At 36.7% G+C, this 23,422-nt stretch overlaps 1 protein-coding gene across 1 annotated transcript; it reads left to right on the forward strand.

Annotated features, from left to right (window-relative positions):
* Window positions 1-3,896: 3,896 nt before the first annotated feature.
* On the forward strand, window positions 3,897-5,855 carry LOC111024681 (uncharacterized protein C24B11.05). Its single transcript, XM_022302431.2, has 8 exons — window positions 3,897-4,213; window positions 4,298-4,363; window positions 4,505-4,602; window positions 4,703-4,740; window positions 4,831-4,918; window positions 5,012-5,293; window positions 5,391-5,456; window positions 5,561-5,855. The coding sequence occupies exons 1-8, from the start codon at window positions 4,153-4,155 to the stop codon at window positions 5,717-5,719; spliced, it is 858 nt and encodes a 285-aa protein (XP_022158123.1). The 5' UTR covers window positions 3,897-4,152; the 3' UTR covers window positions 5,720-5,855.
* Window positions 5,856-23,422: the final 17,567 nt, after the last annotated feature.

A 23,422-nucleotide genomic window follows, 5' to 3' on the forward strand; every position in this document is an offset into this window, starting at 1 on the left:
GAGAAGAATGGTGACTATAAATAGGGAAGCTGAAGCTTTTGGTTTGAGAAATTGATTGAAATTTTGAGAGGAAAAGTCATAAGAAGACAATTCTAGAAAATGGAGCCAACTGCCACCGACCTTTACAATAGTCTATAACTCCCAAAAGAAAGAAAAGAAGGAAAAAAACATCACCATCTTCTTTTTGACTCAGCAAATAAAGTAACATCAGCTGATTCACACACATTTGTTTTTGTATATGTGAGTTAGGTTGTGACAATGGACAGGAACAGGATGAGGTTTTCAAACACCACATTTTTCTCAACAAAAAAAATGGCCTTGGATGCCCTTTCACCATCAATCAATATATGAATGCCTATTTAATATATAAATACAAATAACATCTTAGGAAAGATCATTATATATTTTTTTATGATGAAAGTGAAATATGGTGTGAAACCCTAACTTAGAACAGAGAAATATGCTTCTAAACCAAAAAGATTGGTCTAAGTGGAAAGTTTGTGGTATGAACTTAAGCAATGATCGTCACCCCACAAAATCATATTTTATCTCCTAACCTTGCCTTGCTTTAGATTTGGTAAAAGGCTTATCCCTTTGGTTATTTATATTGGCTAAAATAACCCACCTACACTCTATAAGCATCCTCATCTGTTGGGACAATAGCGTATTTTCAATTGTGTAATCCTAGGTAGTTATTGTTAGGTACTTAAAAGCAAGATAGTCATTGTATAGTGATATCTTGACTAAAATCTTTATCGATAACTATAGTAGAACATGTTTTTGCATAAAATTGGACGTAGTTTCCAATATTAGAGGTAGTCCTCATGGGTCACCTTGGCCAATATGGGTCAAGCCTTATGAGTGCAATCATGAGCCTAGCTCGTGGGTAGATGAACCCCTTGGTCCAAACCTCATTATTTTTCAAGTCCTTTTGGGAAAACATTTTAGGTTTTATCCCTCTATATACCAAGCCACAAAACCCTAACATTTGCTAAGCTTAACACAAACCTAACTCTAATTTAAACATCGTTGTGTGTTTGGATTAGCATAACACTAGTATGCATTCTTTCTCTATTTTTTAGGTATCGTCTAGTTTCATTTATCCAGAAGAGTGGTGCGAATTTCAATCATTTTTCTAAGCCAAATACCGTATCAACAAATTTGTTATATCTATTTAGTACTTGAATAGATCTTATATATATTTTGTTCTCAAAATATAACTTGACTCCGGCATGTTAGAAAAATTTTATTACATCCATAAAATAACATCAAATGTTCATGTCTATTCGCACCATCACACCAGCTCAACAAACATAATCAACCTTTTTTATTTTCTTGGTTGCACAATATTGCAAATGAAGAGAAATATTTTGAATTTAAATTGACGAGGGATATAAGTTTTTTTAGGGACACGAAGATTGAACCTCCAACCTTAAGATAATGAAAACTTCATAAATATATTAGGTAGGTTAGACTAATTTAACTTTAACTCTCTTCCTCGGTTTCTCTCAAATATAAACTTTCATGTTTGACTTTCATGTGGTCTCATAGTTCAGGTGTGACTATCAATTGCTAGAGTAGAAATCATAATTTGTTCAAATCAATCTAGCGGCTTCAAAGTTTCAAGCTTTTTTTATTCAAATTCTTTTACTCTTTTAAAAAAATTTATTTCACATCGCTGATTGTTCAATATCTTAATATATATAAGATTTTTTTAGATTTACTTAGAATTATATGTCTACAAGAAAATATAATTTGGATACGAAAAAGCTTAACAAGAAAAAAAAAAGGAATAGAACAACATATTCTTTAATATATGAAAGTTTTACTTATAATTGTCTTGTATGATGCATTCATAATTAGTTAAATTTATTTAATTTTTCAAATTTGCTAGTTTATTCAAAGAATTTTGATAAAGTTTGTTGTTTTTGTTATAAGTTATTTGGTACTAAATCTGTAATACCCGTTCAATTGGGGGATAAAGGAGTTAAAAGATTAATCATGAATCTAGTAATAAACACATTTAATATGAATGTTTGAGTTTGATATACAAATTGGCCTCTCTATTAAAGTTTTGTCTAAAGCCTTATATCATCTTTGAGTCATCCTAATTGGAGACTAAAACATATATTTATCGAATAAAATATAATAATTTGACATGCTATACGCGTAGTAATAAATTTAATGGTACGTTCGTTTTCAAAAAAAGAAAAAAAAAAGAAAGAATAAAATAATTAAAAATTTAAAGGTGGGCCTTAGTCATTTTTTACTAATGCAATTGGAGGGCACAATAATTGACATGACGTGTCAAAATGTGAACAAATCCCATCTCATCCCTTTCATATCTCTTTTGTTTTATTAAAATCAAACATTTTGTGTGTTGACAATAACATCTTCATGCTTTTAGTAAATAATTGAGCATATATATTATTATTTTTGTTTCAATAAAAAAATTTGATATAAGACGGAGCAATGAGAAATTCAAACTAACCCACGACATTCTAATCGAACATAAACGTGTTAACATGTTTAGTCATGTTCAGGTTGACAAATAAAAAAACTAATTGATATGAATAAGTATAGATCAAAGTTATCGTTTATTGAACCACGTGATAACAATTTTTATAATTTGTTTATCCATGATTTTTCTATATGTCTTTTTCCCTTTTCTTCCAAACAATATTGAAATTTTAAACAAAAATTTTGATGCAAGAAAATCATTGGGTTTTGGGGGCTGCAATCCCCGCGGTATTTTGATAAAAATTTGATATTTATATATATAGCTTAAAACATAATTTTAAATGCATTACGATTCAAAGATCATCTTTAAAATAATAATAATAATAATAAAAGTAAATTTATTATAAAATTTGTCTCTAAACTTGGTTGTGTCTGAATAGGAATCTAAACTTGAATTAATTGGTAATTTAAATATTTTTAAATTAGTCACAAGAATCTTTTAATAATGTCAATTTAAATAATTAGTTTAAATTTTAATTTAAAAGATAATAAAAATATCTATTAAGATATTTCTTAATTAAAAAGAAACAGAAAATAAATAGAAATCCTTTTAGAAGTTGGAATTTGAATTCAAACTTTGAATAGGATTGAGGACCTCACAATTTCTATAAATAAGGCATCTAACCAAACCATATCCATCTTCAGTTCTAAAGAAGGATTCTATTTAATATTTTTCGATCCTTTTTGCCATTCACACTCGAGTTTCGACATCAAGTGAGTGCTTTATGTTTGGAATTATGCATGATCTCTATGTTGCATTGTATTTTGAAAGTCATGTTTATTTGATCGAACCTGATCACAAATTAATATAGCAATCATGACATCTGTTGAGTACGTAGAAGAGTCAGATTGAGAAAGAAAGGTACTACGAGGGATCAGAAGTAGTGACAAGTTAATCAAGAGGAGCAAATTTGTTCTATAGGCTTTGGCTTTCGTAGACGGGACTCATTGCTTTCGAAGTAGAAATCACCCTTAAAGTATACGGGTGTGAGTCTTTTGTCGAAATAGAACAACCTTATCTTTTTATTTTTCCTTTTTCAGGGGAGGTTGATTTTATCTAATAAATTGTTGATTTAGTTAGTTCCTCAATTTGTTATTTTATGTCATATACCTCGTTGACTTAACAAACACTTTGTAGAATCATATCTATTAGACACAGAACTGAAACTTTAAAATGTTTTTTCTAACTTAAATAAACATATGTTTTTCCATTCCTTTAATGACACATGGGTAAACTATCGATGTGTCTGTTGTTTAGAAAACCTAACGTTATGAAGCACATGTTTTGTTGGAAAAGAATTGGTCTTTATTTAGTGCTGAAATCTCATTGGGTCAATTATCATCACCCCTCCCAAAAAATAATAAATATTCATCTTCATTTGATTCTTCCATATTTGTTCAGGTCAAAAAAGCAGATCTTTCCATTTCCATTGTTTGAAGCTCTCTTTTTTCCTCATATTCAACATTCTCATTTCTAATCAACTGAAAGAAGGCTTTTTTTTTTCTTTTCTCTGGGCTTTTCCTGGCAGTTTCTAGTTTTCATACTTCAAAACCTTCCCTATTTATATTCACCATTTTCATTCTCTCCCCCAAAACTTTCTCTCTGATATTTTTGAAGGTTTAAAGGTTAAGATGGAATGCAAAAACCAGCAACAGCGGCCTCAGCCAACAAAATATGAGTGTCTTCTATTTGGTAAGCCTCGGAGAAAAAAGAAGATACTTTTTCTAGGAGCACTTTTAATGAAAGTGTTATGGTTCTAAAACCACTATTTGGCAGATGTGGATGACACTCTTTACTCTCTCAGTTGTGGTTTGTCAAAACAATGTACCAAAAACATTGAAGGTACTCTTCACTTAATCCCCATCACATTTCTTCTTAAATCTCATTCTCAACAACTTCAACTCAAATTTTGAAACTTTTATCAAACTTATATATGATACAATTCCTCCATTGATTTGTTTCCTTCGTTGTGTTAATTGACAGAGTACATGGTTCAAGAACTTGGGATAGAGAAAGATAGAGTTGCAGAGATGAATCAGTTTTTGTACAGAAATTATGGGACTTCCATGGCTGGTCTTAAGGTAAAATCATTGCAACTTTGATTCTCTACAAGAAAACTCAAAACCCAGTTCAAATTTGTTTCAAAGTTTCAAAGTTTTTGTCTTTTTGTCCTTTTTGTAGGCTGTTGGTTATGAGTTTGACAATGATCACTATCACAGGTACTATTCTCTCTCTCTCTTCTCCATTTTGGATTAAATTTTATAACTGAGTCCCTCACCAAAGTAATCTCTCTCCTCCTTATTTTGCAGCTTTGTTCATGGAAGATTACCCTATCACAATCTCAAGCGTGATCCTGTCCTTATAAATCTCTTGCTTAGTTTGCCCATTCGCAAAGTTGTAAGTCTCGAGTTGAAATTTAACACGTTATCAAAGCAAGAATTTTCGAACTTGTTGAGAATATATTGAAAAGATTAAACTGATGCGAAATAGGTGTTCTCGAATGCGGATGAAGTTCATGTTGCAAAAGTTCTGAGTAGGCTTGGGTTGGAGGGTTGCTTTGAGAGGATCATATGCTTTGAGAGTCTCAATTCCTCTGGTTTGGACTCTGCTTCCGATGATGGCTCTGAATCTGATTCCAAAAGCTCGATGCCGAACAGTGAAATCGACAGCGACGCTCGTCCACCGCTCCCCATCACTCCGGTTCTGTGCAAACCTTCTCAGCATGCCTTTGAATCTGCACTCAAGATAGCCAACATTGACCCCAAAAGAACAGTAAGAAATTTTCTCTGCATATCTTCTCAATGGAAAGTTACAGGAAAGGATCATTTGGTTGCTAAGAAAATTAAGGTTTGAATTTTGGTATTTGCAGCTCTTCTTAGATGACAGCATCCGCAACATAAAGACTGGGAAAGCCATGGGCCTTGACACTGTGCTGGTGAGCTCATTTTTCCATTGCAGAATCATGGAAAGGAAAATTTGGTAATCAATTTTCTTGGAATCCAAACAGATATTTAGAAATTTGGGATATGGGTTTTGCAGGTTGGGTCATCCAACAGGACAAATGGTGTGGATTATGCATTGGAAAGCATTCACAATATGAGGGAAGCACTGCCACAGCTTTGGGAAATGGATGAGAAGATGAAGAACACAAGGCTTTCTGGGAAGATTGCATTGGAAACATCTGTGGTCATGGCCTAACTTATAATCCCTATAACTTTTTTATGATTTGTTTCAACAAAAAAGTGTGTGGAGGCTTTTGATATCCATCTCATTTGTAATAAAGCTGAGGTTTTAACATATGAAAGGTTGTAGAGAAAAGCTCACCTTTTTCTTTGCTTGGGTATGCATATTATGTACTTATGTTTGCAAATTTCAAAAAAAAAAACTTCAAAATGGATGAAATTCATGACCTAATTAATGACTTAAGATCCATTATTTATCCCAAAAAAAAAAATAAACACAACCAGTTTTCTAAAAATTAAAAAACTTTCACATTGATATACCTAATATGAAACCTAATATGAAGTGCATCACTATTATATTTAGTATAACTGATATATTTCATATTGATATATTAGTGATATACTTAAAGTGTATCAATCAAAAAAACATTGCAAATTTAATTTATTTTAAAAAAATCTTTAGAAATTTATTTGGAAAAAATCTTTAGTGGAAGATTTATCTATAATATACTATACTAATATGAAGTATATCGGTCATATATTTAATATAATCAATTATCTTCATATTAAGTATATTAGTGGTATACTTCCTATAACATCTATAGATTAATTATACAAATTGATATACCTAATATATGTATACCAGTAATAAAATTTTTAAATTAGGTATATGAGTTATATTAACAATATCTATACTATATTAAAAAGCATCCCTAAAAAATATTTTTAGACTGTATTACCCCTCTCATTTTTAATTAATCCCAAGTATACTATTTACTTTAATAAAATATTACAAATTACAAATATTTCATTCCACTCTCGTAAATATTTTGAATTATAAAAATTCAATAAAAAGAAATTGAATTTATTTGCATAACCAAAACAAATTAATTACCTTTGTGTGATTTCAACTTGGCTAGATAATTATTAGGAAACAGTAACAATTTTAATTTTTATAACCATCATAAACAAAATAAAACAGGTGACTATTCAAACTCCATTAATAAAAGTATATATAAATGTGATAGAGATAAGCTATTTCTGCAAATGAAAGTTGTCTTCAAAAGACACGTGGATTGCCAATTTCTCATCCTGGAATCTTGCACACTAGACTTGGTAAGAGAGTGCCAGCATCCCATTCATCTTATTAAGAAAATTAATTCACCAACGTATTCCCCCATATTTCTCAAAAAATAAAAATAAAAATTACCATTTGGAAAAAAAGTATCAAATTAAATACATGTGAATACATTTATTTTGCCCTAGATTATACATGAACCACTCATATAAAGTAAAAAGTAAAATTTTAAAATATTTCAAAATCTATTTGACAAGAGTTATTTATAGAATTATCTTAAATATCAAAACTCAATTTTTAGTTTTGTGGTTCTAAACATAATGTTTATTTATTAATTTTTTTTACCTTATATTTCGAAAATATTTTAAAATCCTAACTAAAATTTCATATTTTTATTATAAACAGTCATTTTTTTATTTTTAAAAATCAAACTCAACCTGCCTTGGTTAAACTAATTTTTTATTTTCAAAATTTCTTTTAATTTAATTAAAAAATAAAAAACATTCGACCACCAACAAAATAACATACTAAATTTAAGTTTAATTTAATAATACTTTATAACATTTTTTCCAAATCGTCTAAAATAATTAAAAAAATTCACGTGCACGTGGTAATACACTAGTCTAACCAAAATGATCGGTGAGAGAGCAAAATAAAAATAGTGAAAAAAAATATTTAATTTTTTTCATATTTGCAAAACTAAAAAACTGTGGCTATATTTACAAATATGATCATGATTTTTGCTACCGATTAAAAATAGGGATAACAACACAATTAATTAATATACCACTAAAAGATATATATTACATAACATATTGGACGGGTATATTATTATCATATTGTAGGTTAGGTTAAAAAGTATATTTTACATAACCTAACAGTTTAGTATATATACCAATAAAAGGTATATATAATAAAGTCTTTCGGATGAGTATAGGTTTATCATCCTATATATTAGATTAAAATAAAAAAATATATTATAAAGTAGTCGCTGAAATTTTCAGTCGCCGAAAAAATAATGCTCGTCAGAAAAGTGAAACAAACCGCCAAAAAATTAATGGGACGTCAAAAACAATTAGATCCATAGAAAAACGGTAGAGTCACCGTAATCTTGAGAAACTAAATAATTGCTTAAAGTTAAAAAAAAAAAACAAAGACGCCGGAAAAAATAGTATACACCAAAAAAAACGTAAACAAAAATAAGTGCATTGGTTAATTACTTTTAATTATTTATTAAAATATTGTCATTTAATCATTAATGTAAATATTTACTGTCATCAATTCTTATTATGAAAAAATATATTTTAAAATATAATAATAAATGTAATATAATGACATTTATTGATGACAATTTGGAAATAAAAAAAAGTTTATTTAAATTTTGAAAATCTAGATTTGGAAATATTTAAAAGAATAACATTTGTGAAATATCATGTATGATTTGATCCATTTGGGCAGAATTTTCCCTTAAAAATACTTAAATAAAAAAAGTTGTTGGGTTTGTAATTAGTGCAAACAAAGTCTCACTTAACGAAATGGGCGATCCATGGTATATAAGGAATGACAATTATCTTCGATTTGAGGCCTTTTGGGTGGAAGCAAAGTCGTGAGGGCTATGTCCAAAGCGGACAATATCATACCATTCTGGAGATACTCAAGGTACGAGGGGTACCGTTGTCCTCAACAAGTGTTATTATAACCATGGAAACCTAACTGTGTGGGAGAGGAATCCTTGAGGGGCTGAACAAGAGTGATTGGGGTAAGCCTAATAGGTCATTACGGAACTTGTGGATGAATCTCTAAATCGAACAAAAAGTGCTCGAGGTGGCGAGCAAAGACATGCTCTTTGCTCAGGTGACGAGTAAGACATGTGCTCTATCAAGTTGGGGTAGATTGATAGGAAGCCTATCACAGTCGGGTAAACTGATGGGAAGAGTGGAGTATCTTTGTTCGACGGGAGGAGATTGATGGTGGCCTTAGGTGTTCCCACAGGGTGTTCCGTGTAGCGAGTGCTTTATCTAGACTTGCTAGATAGAAGCAGGCTCTTGTTCCCAACCGGGAGTAGATGAGTTGCATGACTATTTGAGATAATATATAAGTGACACTTTGTTCAAGGAGAGGATTGTTGGGTTTGTAACGAGTGCAAACAAAGTCTCACATTGGTTAGGGAAAGAGGTGATTCATGCTATATAAGGGAGGACAATTATCTTCATTGGTATGAGGTCTTTTGGGTGGAACCAAAAGCAAAGCCGTGAGGGCTATGTCCACTGCGGAGAATAACATATAATGTTTATATTAGATATGTCACTTAAACATAACTTAATTGGTTAAGGTATATATATATTTTCAATTAAAAAGTCTTATAACATATATAATAGTTTTTTATAACAATAGTATAAAAAAAATATTTGCTGCATTGCATGTCATAATAACCTAGTATTTATAGATGTGAGGTAAGATTTTCAAGTAGTTCAGTGATAAAATTTAGAACATGATAATCAATATAAAAATATTTTGGTTTGGTTTTGAATAATTAATGTTGACACTACTAAAATTTTAACCTTTAATCACGGTAAGAACATTCATGAGTAGCTAAAAGCATGGATCCATTGAAACAAAGATCCATGATCTACTACGTTACAAATTCAAATTTGTTATAATATCATCTTATTGTTCCCGATAAGCTTTTATCTTAATTATTAAGTTATCATCAAAATATTCCAACGATGTAATGTGTTTATGCAAGGATATGCACAACAGTGTATTTCAGATTGCAGCTCGAACTCGACCTCCGGACCGATCTGAATACTTGGGCGGACCTGCACAAAAAGATGAGCACTCCGACGATCAAGTCAGTATAGGTCGGATTTCCAGTTTAATTCGAGGTCAGAAATCATCGTACCTGATCGTGGAGTGAGGTCCTCTACTTATGGGTGGTAGTCCCGCTAATCTCGCGACGGTTACACCCGGTAATCTCGGGACCGTCGGTTACACCCGGTAACCTCGGGACCGACGGTTACTCCCGATAATCACGCGCTGACAGTAGCTCACCTCGGCCCCCACCGAGCTTCCCGGTAGATCGGACCTCGGCCAGGTTCACCTCGGCCCTCATACTTTGCATCTGTCAACGCTAGTGGTGGTGATCTCGGCGGGCCGAGCTGGGCATGACTCATGAGTCATCTTGGAGCACCAATAGGGCCCCTCCACGTGTCCAGGGTATTCTCTTCCCCAAACATTGGCCCCCTCTCTGTCTGGTCCGATCTCGACCTGGCAGAGAAGTTCATTCGACTTGCTTTGGACGCGTGGCGACTTCCTATTCGTGGGAAAATATAACCGTTGCGGTGGATTTATCGTCGAAATATTCAAATATTCCGACGCTTCGGATCTTCGGGAGGATCCTAGCTGCTCGTTGATTACACGTGTACGGTGGGGAAAATTTTCCGACGAGCTATAAATACCCCCAATCCTTCAGGTCATACCTTACGTTTCCTGAATTCTTGGAGTTCGATCTGAAGGCAGCTCGAACCCTTGGTAGGTCAGTCTCTTCCCTCACTTTCTCTTTCGAACATAGTTGCCATGTCGTCCTCTTTTAGCAGCGACTTAGGATCCGATGAGGATTTAGCTCGTAGGTTAGAGTCCGAGCTCGAGGAGATAGAAAACTTTAGGTTCTCCGATGACGAGGAGGATAGTGATGCCTCCACCTCGGGTCAGGGTTTGGAATACCCTTCTAGGATACCTGAGCACTACCTCGGATCCCTTCGTAGGGGGTCCGCTATCCCTGAGAACATCCTCCTTAGGATTCCGGAGGAGGGGGAGAGAGCTGACAATCCTCCAGAGGGATGGGTCACTCTCTACTTCAAAATGTTTGAGTACGGCCTCAGGCTTCCCCTTCACCCTTTTGTCCAAGAATTTCTCTTCCGAACTGGGTTGGCTCCAGCTCAAGTGGCCCCCAATGGGTGGGGTGTCATTTTCGCTTTGGCCATCCTTTTCTGGCTACGAGCTCGGGATAGTGAAGAGGCCGAGCTGTTGGACGTAGACCAGCTCCTCGCGTGCTTCGAAGCGAAAAGGATAGCTAAGAAGCCTGGTCGGTTCTATATGTGCGCAAGGAAAGGCGTAAAATCTACGCACATTCTCCACTTTCCGTTAGATTTTTTAACTAATACAACATTGGAGAGCCACTCGGGATACGAAATTTCTCTTATGTATTTAGCTTTCAAAAGTTTGCTAACTTCCTCAACAATTACGTCACTCCTCTCCTTGTTTATAGATCTTCTTTTTTGTTTTACAGGTCGGAATGACGGATCTATGCTGAGGCGATGCGTCATAATTTTCGGGTCAATGCCAGGCATGTCCTCATGGGACCACGCAAAGACGTCCGAGTTGGATCTGAGGAAGTGGATTAGCTCCTCTCTGTCGGTGGCCCCCAGCTTGGTTCCTATGCTTACTTGCTTCTCGGGACTAAGCAGAGGAACAAGCTCGAGCTCCTCAATGGGTGCGACAAACTCCCTCCTCGGCAGGTCGGCCTTGAACTTGAGCGTCTCATCCCTACTGGCGAGAGTTTCAAGGGCGCAGACCGATGAGCCTTTGAGTGCGGAGGCATAGCACTCCCTTGAAGCGGTCTGTTCTCCTCGGACCGTGCCCACGCCATTGGGGGTGGAATACTTCAAAACTTGATGAAGTGTCGAGGGAATGGCCCGAAATGAGTGGATGATGGGTCTCCCAAAGATGGCGTTATAGGCCGATCTACCGTCAATCACCACGAACTCGGCCATTTGGGTGACCCAAGTTTGGTCCTGCCCAAGCGTGACCGGCAAGTTGATGCAACCCTTTGGGATGACCGATTCTCCAAAGAACCCAACCAACAGTGTCGGACTTTTCTTCAATTGCGACCTCGTCCATCCCAGGGCGAGGTAGGTCGGTAAGGACAGGATGTTAGCAGATGCGCCTCCGTCTACCAGCACCCTCCTGACCACCACATGATCAATCAAGGGAGCGATCACAAGTGCATCATTGTGGGGCAGGTGGACCTCCTTCAAGTCTGTACCGTCGAAGGTGATTGAGCAGGTCGGCCTCTGCTCCCTGATGATGCACACCTCGCGCCTGGCTGCACGAGCTAACTCCTTTCTTTTATGTCCGGACTGACCCCCGCTTGGCCCTCCGTAAATGGTATTGATGACCGCAGGTCGGTCAGTGAGCCGGGGCGGCGTCCTCGAACGCTTCCGCTCCTCCTTTTTCTCTGCCGAGCTGGTCTTGGGCTTTCCCACAAATTTCTTGAAGTAGCCATCTTGAATTAGATCCTCAATTTGGCGCTTCAACTCCCAGCAGTCCGACGTGTTATGGCCGTGCTCCCGATGGAAGCGGCAATACTTGTCCTTGCTGCGCCTCTCCGGGACTCCCCGAAGCTTTTCAGGACGTTTGAGTAGTTTTTCCATTCCAGACTCCTCGATGTTCGTTAGGATCTCGGAAATTGGAATCGTGGTCGGGGTGAAGCGTTCGTAAGGTCGGCTCCTGGTAGGTCCGTTCTCCGCCCTCCGATACTCAGCTCGGCTGCTGGAAAAGGATCCCTTGTCCTTGGACTTGGGATCTGCCTTTTCTATATCTTTTCCACTTCTGCCCCGGCCGATCTTTCGTTCTGGTCGGCCGGTTTTGGTTCGGAGGAGCTCCTGTCCATCGCTGACTTTCTTCGCCTTCTGAAGCACCTCGGCGAAGGTGGCCGGGGCCTCCTCTCCAAGTTTCACCGTGAGGGCTTCGTCGGCTAGACCGGTGAGAAAATAGCACATGGTCGAGTCATCGGAGCAGTGTGCAACCTTCAATTGCTCCTCCTGGAATCTGGTGACATATTCTCGCAGCGTCTCACCCTTCTTCTGTCTGATGGTGGCGAGATGGGTCGCTGTCTTTTTGTCATAATGCTGAGAAGAGAACTGGGCGAGGAACTCCCTTCTCAGCTGAGAGTAGGTCGAGATCGACCTGGCTGGCAGTCTCCGATACCACAATCGCGCGCTGCCAGTAAGCGCGATCTGAAAGGCGCGGCATTTGATTGCGTCTGATGCCGCTTGGAAATCCATGAGGCCTTCAAAGACCTCAACATAATCCTTGGGGTCTTTCGACCCATCATAAGGTTTCACGGTAGGAGCTTTGAACTTCGGAGGGATCGGTGCTTCCAAAACGTCCGAGGTGAAGGGCGATTCTCCCAAGTTGCCATCGTTCAGTGGACCTTCTTTCTGCTCACATTTGGCCTTTAAGGCCTCCACCTGAGCGTCGAGCTGGCCCCTCAGCTGGTCGAACTCCTCCCTTGTAATCACTCCTGCAGGAGTTACTGGGTTACGAGAGGATTCAGCCTGCTGGTTGGAGCTCCTGTGTGAGCGGGATGGTGACTGTCCTTTTCGGAGAGATGAGCCTCTCTCTCTGTTGAGGTGTTCACGGAGGTCTCCTCTCTGGCGAGTGTGTCCCTCGCTCTCGTTGTCTTCGGGATGTTCCTCCTCGACTGGGCCGAGGTGGGAACCCCTTTGCTCGCGTATGCCAACGCGCGTCACTCGGTTCTTAGATCGGGACCCTGCGCCTGCAGCTAATATCATTTCGTTATACATTTCCTCCATGGACCGCATTTTTGTGCGCATTGCCTCCATTTCTCTCTGGGGTGCGTCCAAGTTCTCACTTGTAGGGGCCGGGGCTGGACCCCGGGCGCCCTTCTTAGAGGTTCCACCTCGGCCACGGGTGGCCTTGGATGTCCTTGGGGGGTGCGCAGGTGGTAGAACAGGCGCGGTGATTCGTGCCGACCTGCGGAGGGGTTCTGTTGCTAGGCCGTCGTGACCTTGCCCCTCTACCACTGCTGCTCCGACCTCCCTCTGGTGGGCATCGCTGGTAGCTAGGGTCCTTCGATTTGCCGTATTGGTCGAGTTTGCGGGTTGAACCATTTTCGCTTGCGTGTTGGTTTAAAAGAATTGGGATGACTTAGATTGTCGTTCCCACAGACGGCGCCAAATGTTTATGCAAGGATATGCACAACAGTGTATTTCAGATTGCAGCTCAAACTCGGCCTCCGGACCGATCTGAATACTTGGGCGGACCTGCACAAAAAGGTGAGCACTCCGACGATCAAGTTAGTATAGGTCGGATTCCCAGTTTAATTCGAGGTCAGAAATCATCGTACCTGATCGTGGAGTGAGGTCCTCTACTTATGGGTGGTAGTCCCGCTAATCTCGCGACGGTTACACCCGGTAATCTCGGGACCGACGGTTACTCCCGATAATCACGCACTGACAGTAGCTCACCTCAGCCCCCACCGAGCTTCCCGGTAGATCGGACCTCGGCCAGGTTCACCTCGGCCCTCATACTTTGCATTTGTCAACGCTAGTGGTGGTGATCTCGGCAGGCCGAGCTGGGCATGACCTATGAGTCATCTTGGAGCACCAATAGGGGCCCTTCACGTGTCCAGGGTATTCTCCTCCCCAAACATAATGTTTCTTAAAAAGAATATATAACTTGTCAAAACAAAAAATATTTATGATCTTGTATCATCTACTTTGAACTCTTATGTTCGAATCTTAAATAAATTGATGCTATGTTCGAATCTTAAATTGATTCTTATGCTTTCGAACAATCTCCAATAACAATTAATCTCCAATTACAGGGACTAGTATGCCATTGATTCTTATGCTGATCGTTTCGAACAATATCCAATAACGATCGGCCTCCAATGACAGGAACGAGTAAGCCATGCGGCATCAATTTCGAAAACAAAAAATCAAATATAATCCAACAAATTGACAAATAACACATCTCTCAAAGTTAAAAAAAAAAAAGTTTAACACAACCGTAGGTTAAAATTCAAAGACTTCATAAGTAAATAATTCAAGCTCTAAAACTTTTTATATTTATGATTTATAATTTATATGATACTCGTAACCAAATCCAAAAACAGTTAAAAATATATATATTTATATATACACACAAAATACTAGAGACGAGATCAACGAGATTGAAGATTGATAAGCTCCATTTACGGCGGCGATTTTCGTCTTCAGCCACCGCCGGAATGCCGATTCAGGTGGCGCTCCGGCGACCTCCGACCGCCAAGCTCGGAACCGGAGAGAAGAATCGCTCCAAATCGTCAGGCGGTTCGAAATATCCCCCCTCCGGAGCCTCGCGCTCCTTCGTCGCTGAAACCGGCTTCTTCTTCGGCGGTGGCGGCGGTGCCGTCGCCGATGCAATCCGAAATTCCGGCCGCTCCGGCGTACGGCAGCCGTCCCGCTCCGCAGTCCCGATCGGATTCGCCATTCTCTGAATCTGAAAAAGTTGCGAGAGAAATTAAGGAGAGAAATGACATACACGTGTCGCGACGTGGTTAAGCGGCGATCTAGGTGCAGTGTACGTGGCGAGTTCACGCGATCCCACGTGGATTTTGCGCTGTCCGTACAAGAGAAATTGCGCGGGAAATTTTCTCTCGTTGCTTGTTGTTGGGCCGGACCTTTTCTTTCCCCACTTTCCTTTTGGGCTAAGAACACAAAATTTTTATTATGACAATTTTGTTTTTAATTTTCTACTTTTAAAAATTATGGCTTTTTTTTATTAATATGTTCTTGACCTTAAAAAAGGTAAAGATGGTAGATTGAACCTCCAACATCTAAAGAAAGAACAAAATACTTTAACCGTTGAGCTATGTTCATATTAATGATTTAAATTTATAGTTAAAGTCTAAAAACAAAAATAATATTGATGTAAAAAAAAAACTAAGAAATGGAGTAATTGTTGTAAACTTAATTTTCAAAAACTGAAAATTAAAAATAAAATGGTTATTAACTAGATCCAGTGTAGTAAATATGACATTTTAAAAAATGATCCTAAGTTTCATATATTGCAATTATAGTCGTACACAGTTCGTACTATTTTCCATCGAAGTAAAATAACCTGGAAGGACCCTTTGTTCCATGAGTTTTGTCAAAGAGACATCAAAATAAAATAATCATGTTTGTTTCATATTATTTTACTTTCTAAAACCTAAGATATTATTATCCAAGGAACATTTAAATTCCACCTATCATGGATTTTTAACTAATATTCAATAATAGTAATTTAATTTATAATTTATGTTACATAATAGATATATTTTTTCTTTTTGAGAAAGTAATACTTCATTAAACCGATACAACGTCTAACAAATTACAAAGCCTAGGAAAACAAACATCCCAAATTTCACTTTCCATCTTCTCTAAAGTCCTAATTGCAAGAGAATGGGCAAAGTATTTGCTTCCCTTCCTTCATGAGCAATTGAGATGGTCTTCTGCTGCTCCTTGTGAATCCGCCTTTACATAAATCGGATAGGATGGGCGAAATCTCAAGCTTCAAAGTCCATCTAGCACAGCTTCAGCCTCCAACATCTTGATACAAAGATGATCCTTCACAAATTTGTTGCCCACTAGGATGATTTCACCATTCCAATTCCTCACCACCTACCCCAAACCTCACACTTTCACGAGCCTCTGACCATGAAGCATCTGAATATAACTTCCAAGTAATGTAATGTGGTAGGTATCTATTTTAAATTGTCTCGAGTCCTGCTGCTGTCTTTTGTTGGGTGTGCTGTCCTAAACTCGTATAGTGTAATTATGTAAAAACAAATTTATATTCAATAAAGCTATGTTTTCTTATTGCGTTGTCCAAATCCAATACAGTAAACATCCAAGATTATTATAATGTGATCGGGACAGTATATATACTGTGTATATATTTGATATACCCTCGATATACAAGTGGATAATGTCTCAGGAATAACCTAAAATGTCTGTAGTATATGGATAAGACTGGGTACCTTATCCTGGCAACACTATGCATACGACTTACTTTGTAAATATTACAAACGACTGACTTAGGTCATTCATGTGGAGACATGCGAGCGGGGGTATCCTATACAATGAGTTTGGATAAGATCGGACCGCGAAATAGCCAATCTTTAAATGTAACACCGTTGACTAATAAATTGTTATTTCATAGGATGACCAGACAACTCATTCTCAATCCTGAATGAGTTATAGACTCTTGCCTGTGAGGGATTGTCCTTTGATTTGTATGGGTGAGGGTTGCCTAAGTCGCCAGCTCAACATTCCTACCATTTTGGGGACGAGACCAAGTGGGAAGCCGAGAACATAACTACACAAGATGGAATTCACTCTTTCCCAACTTTAGGAGAGTAGATGATTGTTCCCTTAAATGCTGACTTCGGGACTTGAACAAGGGGCCTCACCCTCTCACTAGCCCGAGAGAGACTTCTGGTTATTGGTCGAACCATAATCGAGTTATTCATTAAAGAAACAGTGGTATTTAAGGAGCAAAATGTAAATCATGTATAAAACTGTAATTTGACCCAGCTAGAGTTACGAGCACTCGTGAAAATTTGACTTGTCGTTAATGGTCGATATCCGTGGACACAAAAATATTATATAGTGAGAACAGTACAGCTACGGGCTTTTAGTGGAGTAACCTGCAGTTAACATATGTTGATTAAGGTGGTTAGTGAGTTTAACCAATTAATCTCATAACGTTGGAGTTTTTGATCTATAGGTTCATTAGGTCCCCGCTAGCTCACAATGGGTAAAACAAGGATTAAAGTTTTTTTTTGAAAGAATTTAAGCTGTTCAATTTAAATGAGGGATTGTAGGTTAATTGCATAAGATATAATTAACATAATGTATGTAGATACATTATAATATAAAGTTAATTATGAATGACATTCATGATTAAACTATATATATTATGAGAGTTATATTTGAATAAGATTCAAATAATAATTAATGTGATTTGGATTCATATTAAAACTATAGATTAAAATTAATGTGTATGACACTCACATTATGAGAGAGATATATTTTGAATTGTTGAAACTTTAGACATGCACAGTGGAAGCTAAGGATCATAATACACTTAATGAAGCAATTTAACTAAAATAAGCATGTTGGAAAATATGATGAAAAATGTAAAGAGGAAGTGATTAACTTTATACCTTTGAAGACCTCCACTATAACTCCTTCTCCTAACTCAATGGGACCACCAACGCCAAATACGTGTTATTCTCGGGTTGACGAACATGGTTGTGGGACCGAATTTTGAGTGAAAGCAAAGGGAAAGTACTAAAGGCTAGGAGAAAACAATAGAAATTTGAGTGAAAAAATTCTGCACTTATGCAAGGAAGCATTAGCCTTATCCAAGTGATCTCCATTACCTATATAAAGATCAAATGCATGCAAGGACACTTCAAACCCCACTAGCAAGTAAAAGATAGGTGTCATTGTCTTGAAGAAACACTTCAAAAACCACTAGTTAGTGGGAAAATCCAACTTTGGATTTTTCCACTAACTTGATTTTTTAAATAAAACTTTTATAAAACTAATTTTTATAAAAACAAAAATTGAAATATCAATTTTCTTTTAAAACAAAAACCAAGCCAAATTAATATCTCATATTAATTGGTCTTTGACACGATTAATCACATTAATCAAATTACAACTCTTTTTCATGCTTTAAACTTATTTAAAACTAATTTAAATAAGTCATACTCTCCAATATAATTAATTGAAATTAATTATTAAATTATATATTATATCTCATATAAAATATAATATTCCCTAAAAACCGAATTTGAACACTTCAAATTCTTGCTTCACCTAGTTCATCAATTTTATTCTTTATGAGCTAGCATGTAGACCTGATGGACCTACAGATTATAGGCTCCAACGATTCGAGACTAACCGATCAAACTCTTTAACTTAGTTAATCAACATTAGTTAACTAACAAGTCTGTCCACTATAGCCTGTAGATGCACTCGCCTCACTGTAGATATATTTGTGTCCATTCGATATAACTGTCATCAGTAAGTTGATCCTTCACAGGCCGTTCGTAACCTCAGCTAGGTAAAAAAAACCGTTTTACCCCTGAGTTACATCTTTTCTACTTAAGTACCACTATCCCTTTAATGAACAATTGATTTAGGATCAAATCACTAAATCCAATTCCTCTCGGGCCAGTGAGAGGATGAGACCCCTTTTTCAAGACCCGGGATTAGCCCTTCAGGGAACAACCTCTCTACTATCCCTAAATCTGGTAGGAGTGAATTTCGTCTTGCTAATTCTATGTCCCCAACTATCTACCTAGTCTTATCCCTGAAATGGGAGGTATATTGAACAGTGATGATGAGCTTTTTCTCACCTATGCAGATCAAGGGAGAATCCTGAATAAATAGGAGTTCATAGACGGCTCAGGATTTAGATCAAGCTATCTAGGTCATCGATAAACGAAATTAATCAGTGTTATTCGTAAATGGTGTTAATACGTAACAGTGATTATTTCAGGGACAGTCTTACACAATCTCATTGTGTAGAACACCCCCGCTCACATCTTTCTACATGAACGAATCAGGATTACTTCGTTTGTGATACCTTACAACATTTGTAACAATCATAAAGCGGGCCGTATTCAATAGTGTCTCAAGGAAAAAGTACCCAACTTGATCCCTGTACTATAGACTGTTTAGGCTATTGACTTGAACTTGATTCAGTTTATGTCTCCACATAAAGTCCAAGTACTCATTATAATAGCCAAGAGTTCGTAGTTTATTGGATTTAGAGTTATTAAAAAACAAATTCACTTTTATTTAACAACATTTGTCTGAATAACTTCACATTAATGTTCACTGTTTACAAACTACGAGTTTTAGGACAAAATACCCAACATGAATATGATTCAAATAAAGTTTTAATTAAATATATGATATTTAATTATTATCATTAATTAATTAGTATTATAATTGATAAATTATTTAATTAAATTAAAATTAAAGTAATTTTGATTTAATTAAACCAACCCACTCTCTTGTAAAATCAAGGAAGTGGGAGGTTGGTGGGTGAGGGTTACTTCTTCTCCACTCTTCTTCATCTCTTGCATTTTGTAGAGATTGATGGTGTTTTAATGTTTTTGGTATAAAAACATAAACTCTCTCAAAAGCTCTCTCTCAAATTCCCCCTCTTTAAAAAAGACGGTTCCCACAAATCAATTATTCCCAAAAGAATAGCGAGGAAGACTTGTTGGTGGTGACGTTGAACTACGGAGAATAACGGTCTTCAAAGGTAGGTTGCTCTACACCTTCCTCTTGGCGTTGTTTTTGTCTTTTCTTTATTGTTTTTCTAAAATAAAATCAAAGTACAAGTGTTCACGCACTTCCGCTGTGAGATTCAATCCCTTCATCTTTGGCGTTGTCTCTTGTCGAAATTATAGTTGTTGGTCGAATCCTCTAGTATTCTGAAATATATTTGTTGGCATGCTGAATCAATATGTACGAATTAGGTTGTTCCTTCCAAAAAAACCACATTGTTCATGTGATTCCAAATGACCCACGAACAAATCGCATTGTCCAACCTTTCCTGTCAAACGAAAGAATGCTCAAATTAGGATTTGAAAAGCAGTCCCACATTCTCTTATTTACCCTTGCACTTCCAAAAGAAATGGGTAGTTTACTCTTCATGCCTCTTGCAAAATACACAAACAAGATCAATCATAATTTCTTTTCTAAAAAGATTAGGTTCTAAAGGGATTAAGTCCTTTGCTATTCTCCAGCATGCTATCTTTACTTTTGGGCAACATTAGTTGTCCAAAACCGCTTCCAACGCTTGGTTTAAAGATTCAAGTTAGAAGAACTAGCAAGCTCCTCATCTTTTAATTGCATACCCAAGTGATAAATAGTTTTAATAGAGAAAAAGCCTTTTTATCTATCTCCAGATAACTACATCTTCTATGTCAGTCCTAGGCAAGGGAATTTGTAGAATTTGATCTGCCTCTGATGCAACAAAGTTATTTCCGACCTTCTCCTCATCCCGGGAGCTTCTCTCTATCATCAACCAAGCAACGAAATTATGATGAATATGGGTGGGAGTGAAAACGGGTTTAAAAGAGCCCTCTCTAGAAATCCAAGGGTCGGAACCAATATTGATATTGTACCCGTTTCCCACTCTCCAGCTATAGCCTTTCTCAAAGAGTTCGCGACCCCATAGAATACTCTGGCACGCATAAGGAGGCTTAGAACCTAGGGTGACCTTCATGAAAGTCTTAGTCTTGAAATATTTTCCTCAAAGTGTCCTGGCCAAAAGACTATTAGGATATCTCATAATTCTCCAGCTCTGCTTCGCTAACATAGCCTGATTGAAAATACTAATATCTTAAAAGCTCATACCCCCGTGATCCTTACCGACACACAAACATTTCCAACTCTGCTAGTGGATTTTCTGTCTTTCATTGGTCAAGCCCCACCAAAACTACGCATAAATATTATGAAGATCATTGCAAAGGTATCTGGAAGCTTAAAATAGCTAAGTGTATAGCTTGAAATTGTTTGAGCTATCGCGTTAATGACAACCTCCTTATCACCCATGAAAAAAATCTTCCCCTTCCAACCTTGCAGAGCCTTCCAAACTCTTTCTTTCATGGAGTTGAAAACTTGACAACAGGTTCCTACTTCTCTGTGACGGGAGGCCATGATACTGACCTAGATTCAGAGAATAAGGAACCTGCAGTTCTGTGCTAATAGAGTTAATCATAGATTCGCTCGTGTTCGTGCTGGTCGTAAACTGCAACTTCTCAATATTGATTGTTTGACCAAAAGCCTTCTCATATCATTTAAGCACCCATTTTACAACCTAGCAATCTTTCTAAGTGGTATTAAAGAAGATTAAGCTATCATCTGCAAAATAATAATAATAATAATAAATAAATAAATAAATAAGGGAGTAAGAGAAGGACAATACTTATTAATGCAAAAGCCATTAAAATTGTTTTTCTCTTCTTCTCGTGAAAGAAGAGCATAAAAACATTTGAAACACAAGAGAAAAAGATAGAGGAATAAAGGGTCTCCCTGACGAAGTCGTCTACTTGGCTTGAAAGACGGGTTAAGCCTCTGTTAATAAGCATAGAGAAATTCACGGACTCCACATAGTTCATAATCAAATCGATCTATCTGCGACAGAAGCCCAATCTATTCATCACCCGTCTCAAATAAGTCCACTTCACTCTATCATAAGCTTAGGACATATCAAGCTTTAACGTTGTTGCTCCAATCTTCCCTGAAGTTTTTTTTTCAAGGGAGTGGATACACTCAAAGCCTAAGATCGCGTTATCAGTTATGAATCTCCCTGGGACAAACGTTGATTGAGTTAGAGAGGTAATGTCGTCCAAAACCCATTTGAGTCTATTAGCCAAAGTTTTTGAAATGATCTTATATATGACATTACAAAGACTAATAGACCTGAAATCACTCGTACGTACAGGGTCCCTCAACTTCGAAATAAGGGCTATAAAAGTATCGTTTAGCTGACCCACGTTCGAGTTTCCATTCAAGAATTCGAGGCAAATTTGGTTGTTTCCTCTCCCACAATGTCCCAATATTTGTGGTAAAACAAAGCTTGGAACCCATCCAGCCCCCGAACCTCTGAAGGGGGCATGTCTTTTAAAGCCTTCTAATTGTTGGGTTTGGTGTCCTTAGCTCGTGTATTTGTAATTTATAAATAAATTATTTATTCAATAAATAGTTATCTTATTATTTCTTTGCATTACTCGTATTCCAATAAACTAAGATCTAATGTTATTTAATGTAACTAAAATAGTATATATTTGATATATAGTATATATTTAATATACAATGTATATATTTGATATATAGTGTATATTTTTTAATACAGTATATATATAGTATATATATTCGACATACAAGTTGATAATGTTCCAGTAATAACCTAAATGGTGTTGGATTAGTATGACAACCTTAGAGAGGGTTGAATAGGGTTTAATCACAATTTATAAACTTTTTACTATGGTGGGCTTAAATTAAACAAATAAGTAAACTTTTTACGAATAGTTAATTTTAACAAAAATTAAGCAATAAATTAGAAATAACATTTCAAGCACCATAATTAATTTCAATATAAATATTGCACATAAAATATGAATAATAAATTCTAACAATTAATTTCATGCAATTTATAATAAAGAAAATTAATTGCAAAAATTAAATAGAAGAGGGTTAGAAAAAATAACACCGGAAATTTTATAGTGGTTCGGCAACACCGGTCTACTCCACTTCCCAAGCTCCTCTTAGGTATTCCACTAAGAAACTTGATTCTTTCCACGGTAGGAGTCAAACCGGTACAAAGTCTTCTTTTTTCCGAAGCAAGAAGAAACCCGATTTTTTGCACGGTTCAGGATCAAACCGTTACAACACTCTTTTTCGGGGCTCAAGAGCAACTCTTATAAGAATTGGAATTTGAATACAAGCTTACAAACTCTCACAAAGAGTGAAAATACTAATTTTCGCTCAAATTTTTGTAAGAAAAATTCTTACCAAATAAAGACCATAAATGGCTTAGAAAAATAAAATTTGAATAGCTCAAATATCACTCAAATTAAATTTCTCTCGAGAATCTAGAAAAAAATTTGAAGTTTTGAAGAGGAGTTAACAATGCAGAGAATGAGGAGTTTAAATAGAGGAGAGAAAATTGGGAAAGAATTGTTAAAATTTAAGAGAATGAGGAGTTTAAATAGAGGACTAAAAATTGGAAAGAAATTTGAAATCTAAATTAAATTTGAACCATTAGATTTTTAATCAT

The sequence above is a fragment of the Momordica charantia genome (assembly GCF_013281855.1).
Source record: "Momordica charantia cultivar OHB3-1 chromosome 3 unlocalized genomic scaffold, Mcharantia_2.0 BLBB01000003.1, whole genome shotgun sequence".
Lineage (NCBI taxonomy): Eukaryota > Viridiplantae > Streptophyta > Magnoliopsida > Cucurbitales > Cucurbitaceae > Momordica > Momordica charantia.

Coding starts and splice junctions, on each gene's coding strand:
- LOC111024681 (XM_022302431.2), top strand. CDS start 4,153: ATGGAATGCAAAAACCAGCAACAGCGGCCTCAGCCAACAAAATATGAG. Junction 4,603..4,702: donor CTTCCATGGCTGGTCTTAAG/GTAAAATCATTG, acceptor TCCTTTTTGTAG/GCTGTTGGTTATGAGTTTGA. Junction 4,741..4,830: donor GACAATGATCACTATCACAG/GTACTATTCTCT, acceptor CTTATTTTGCAG/CTTTGTTCATGGAAGATTAC.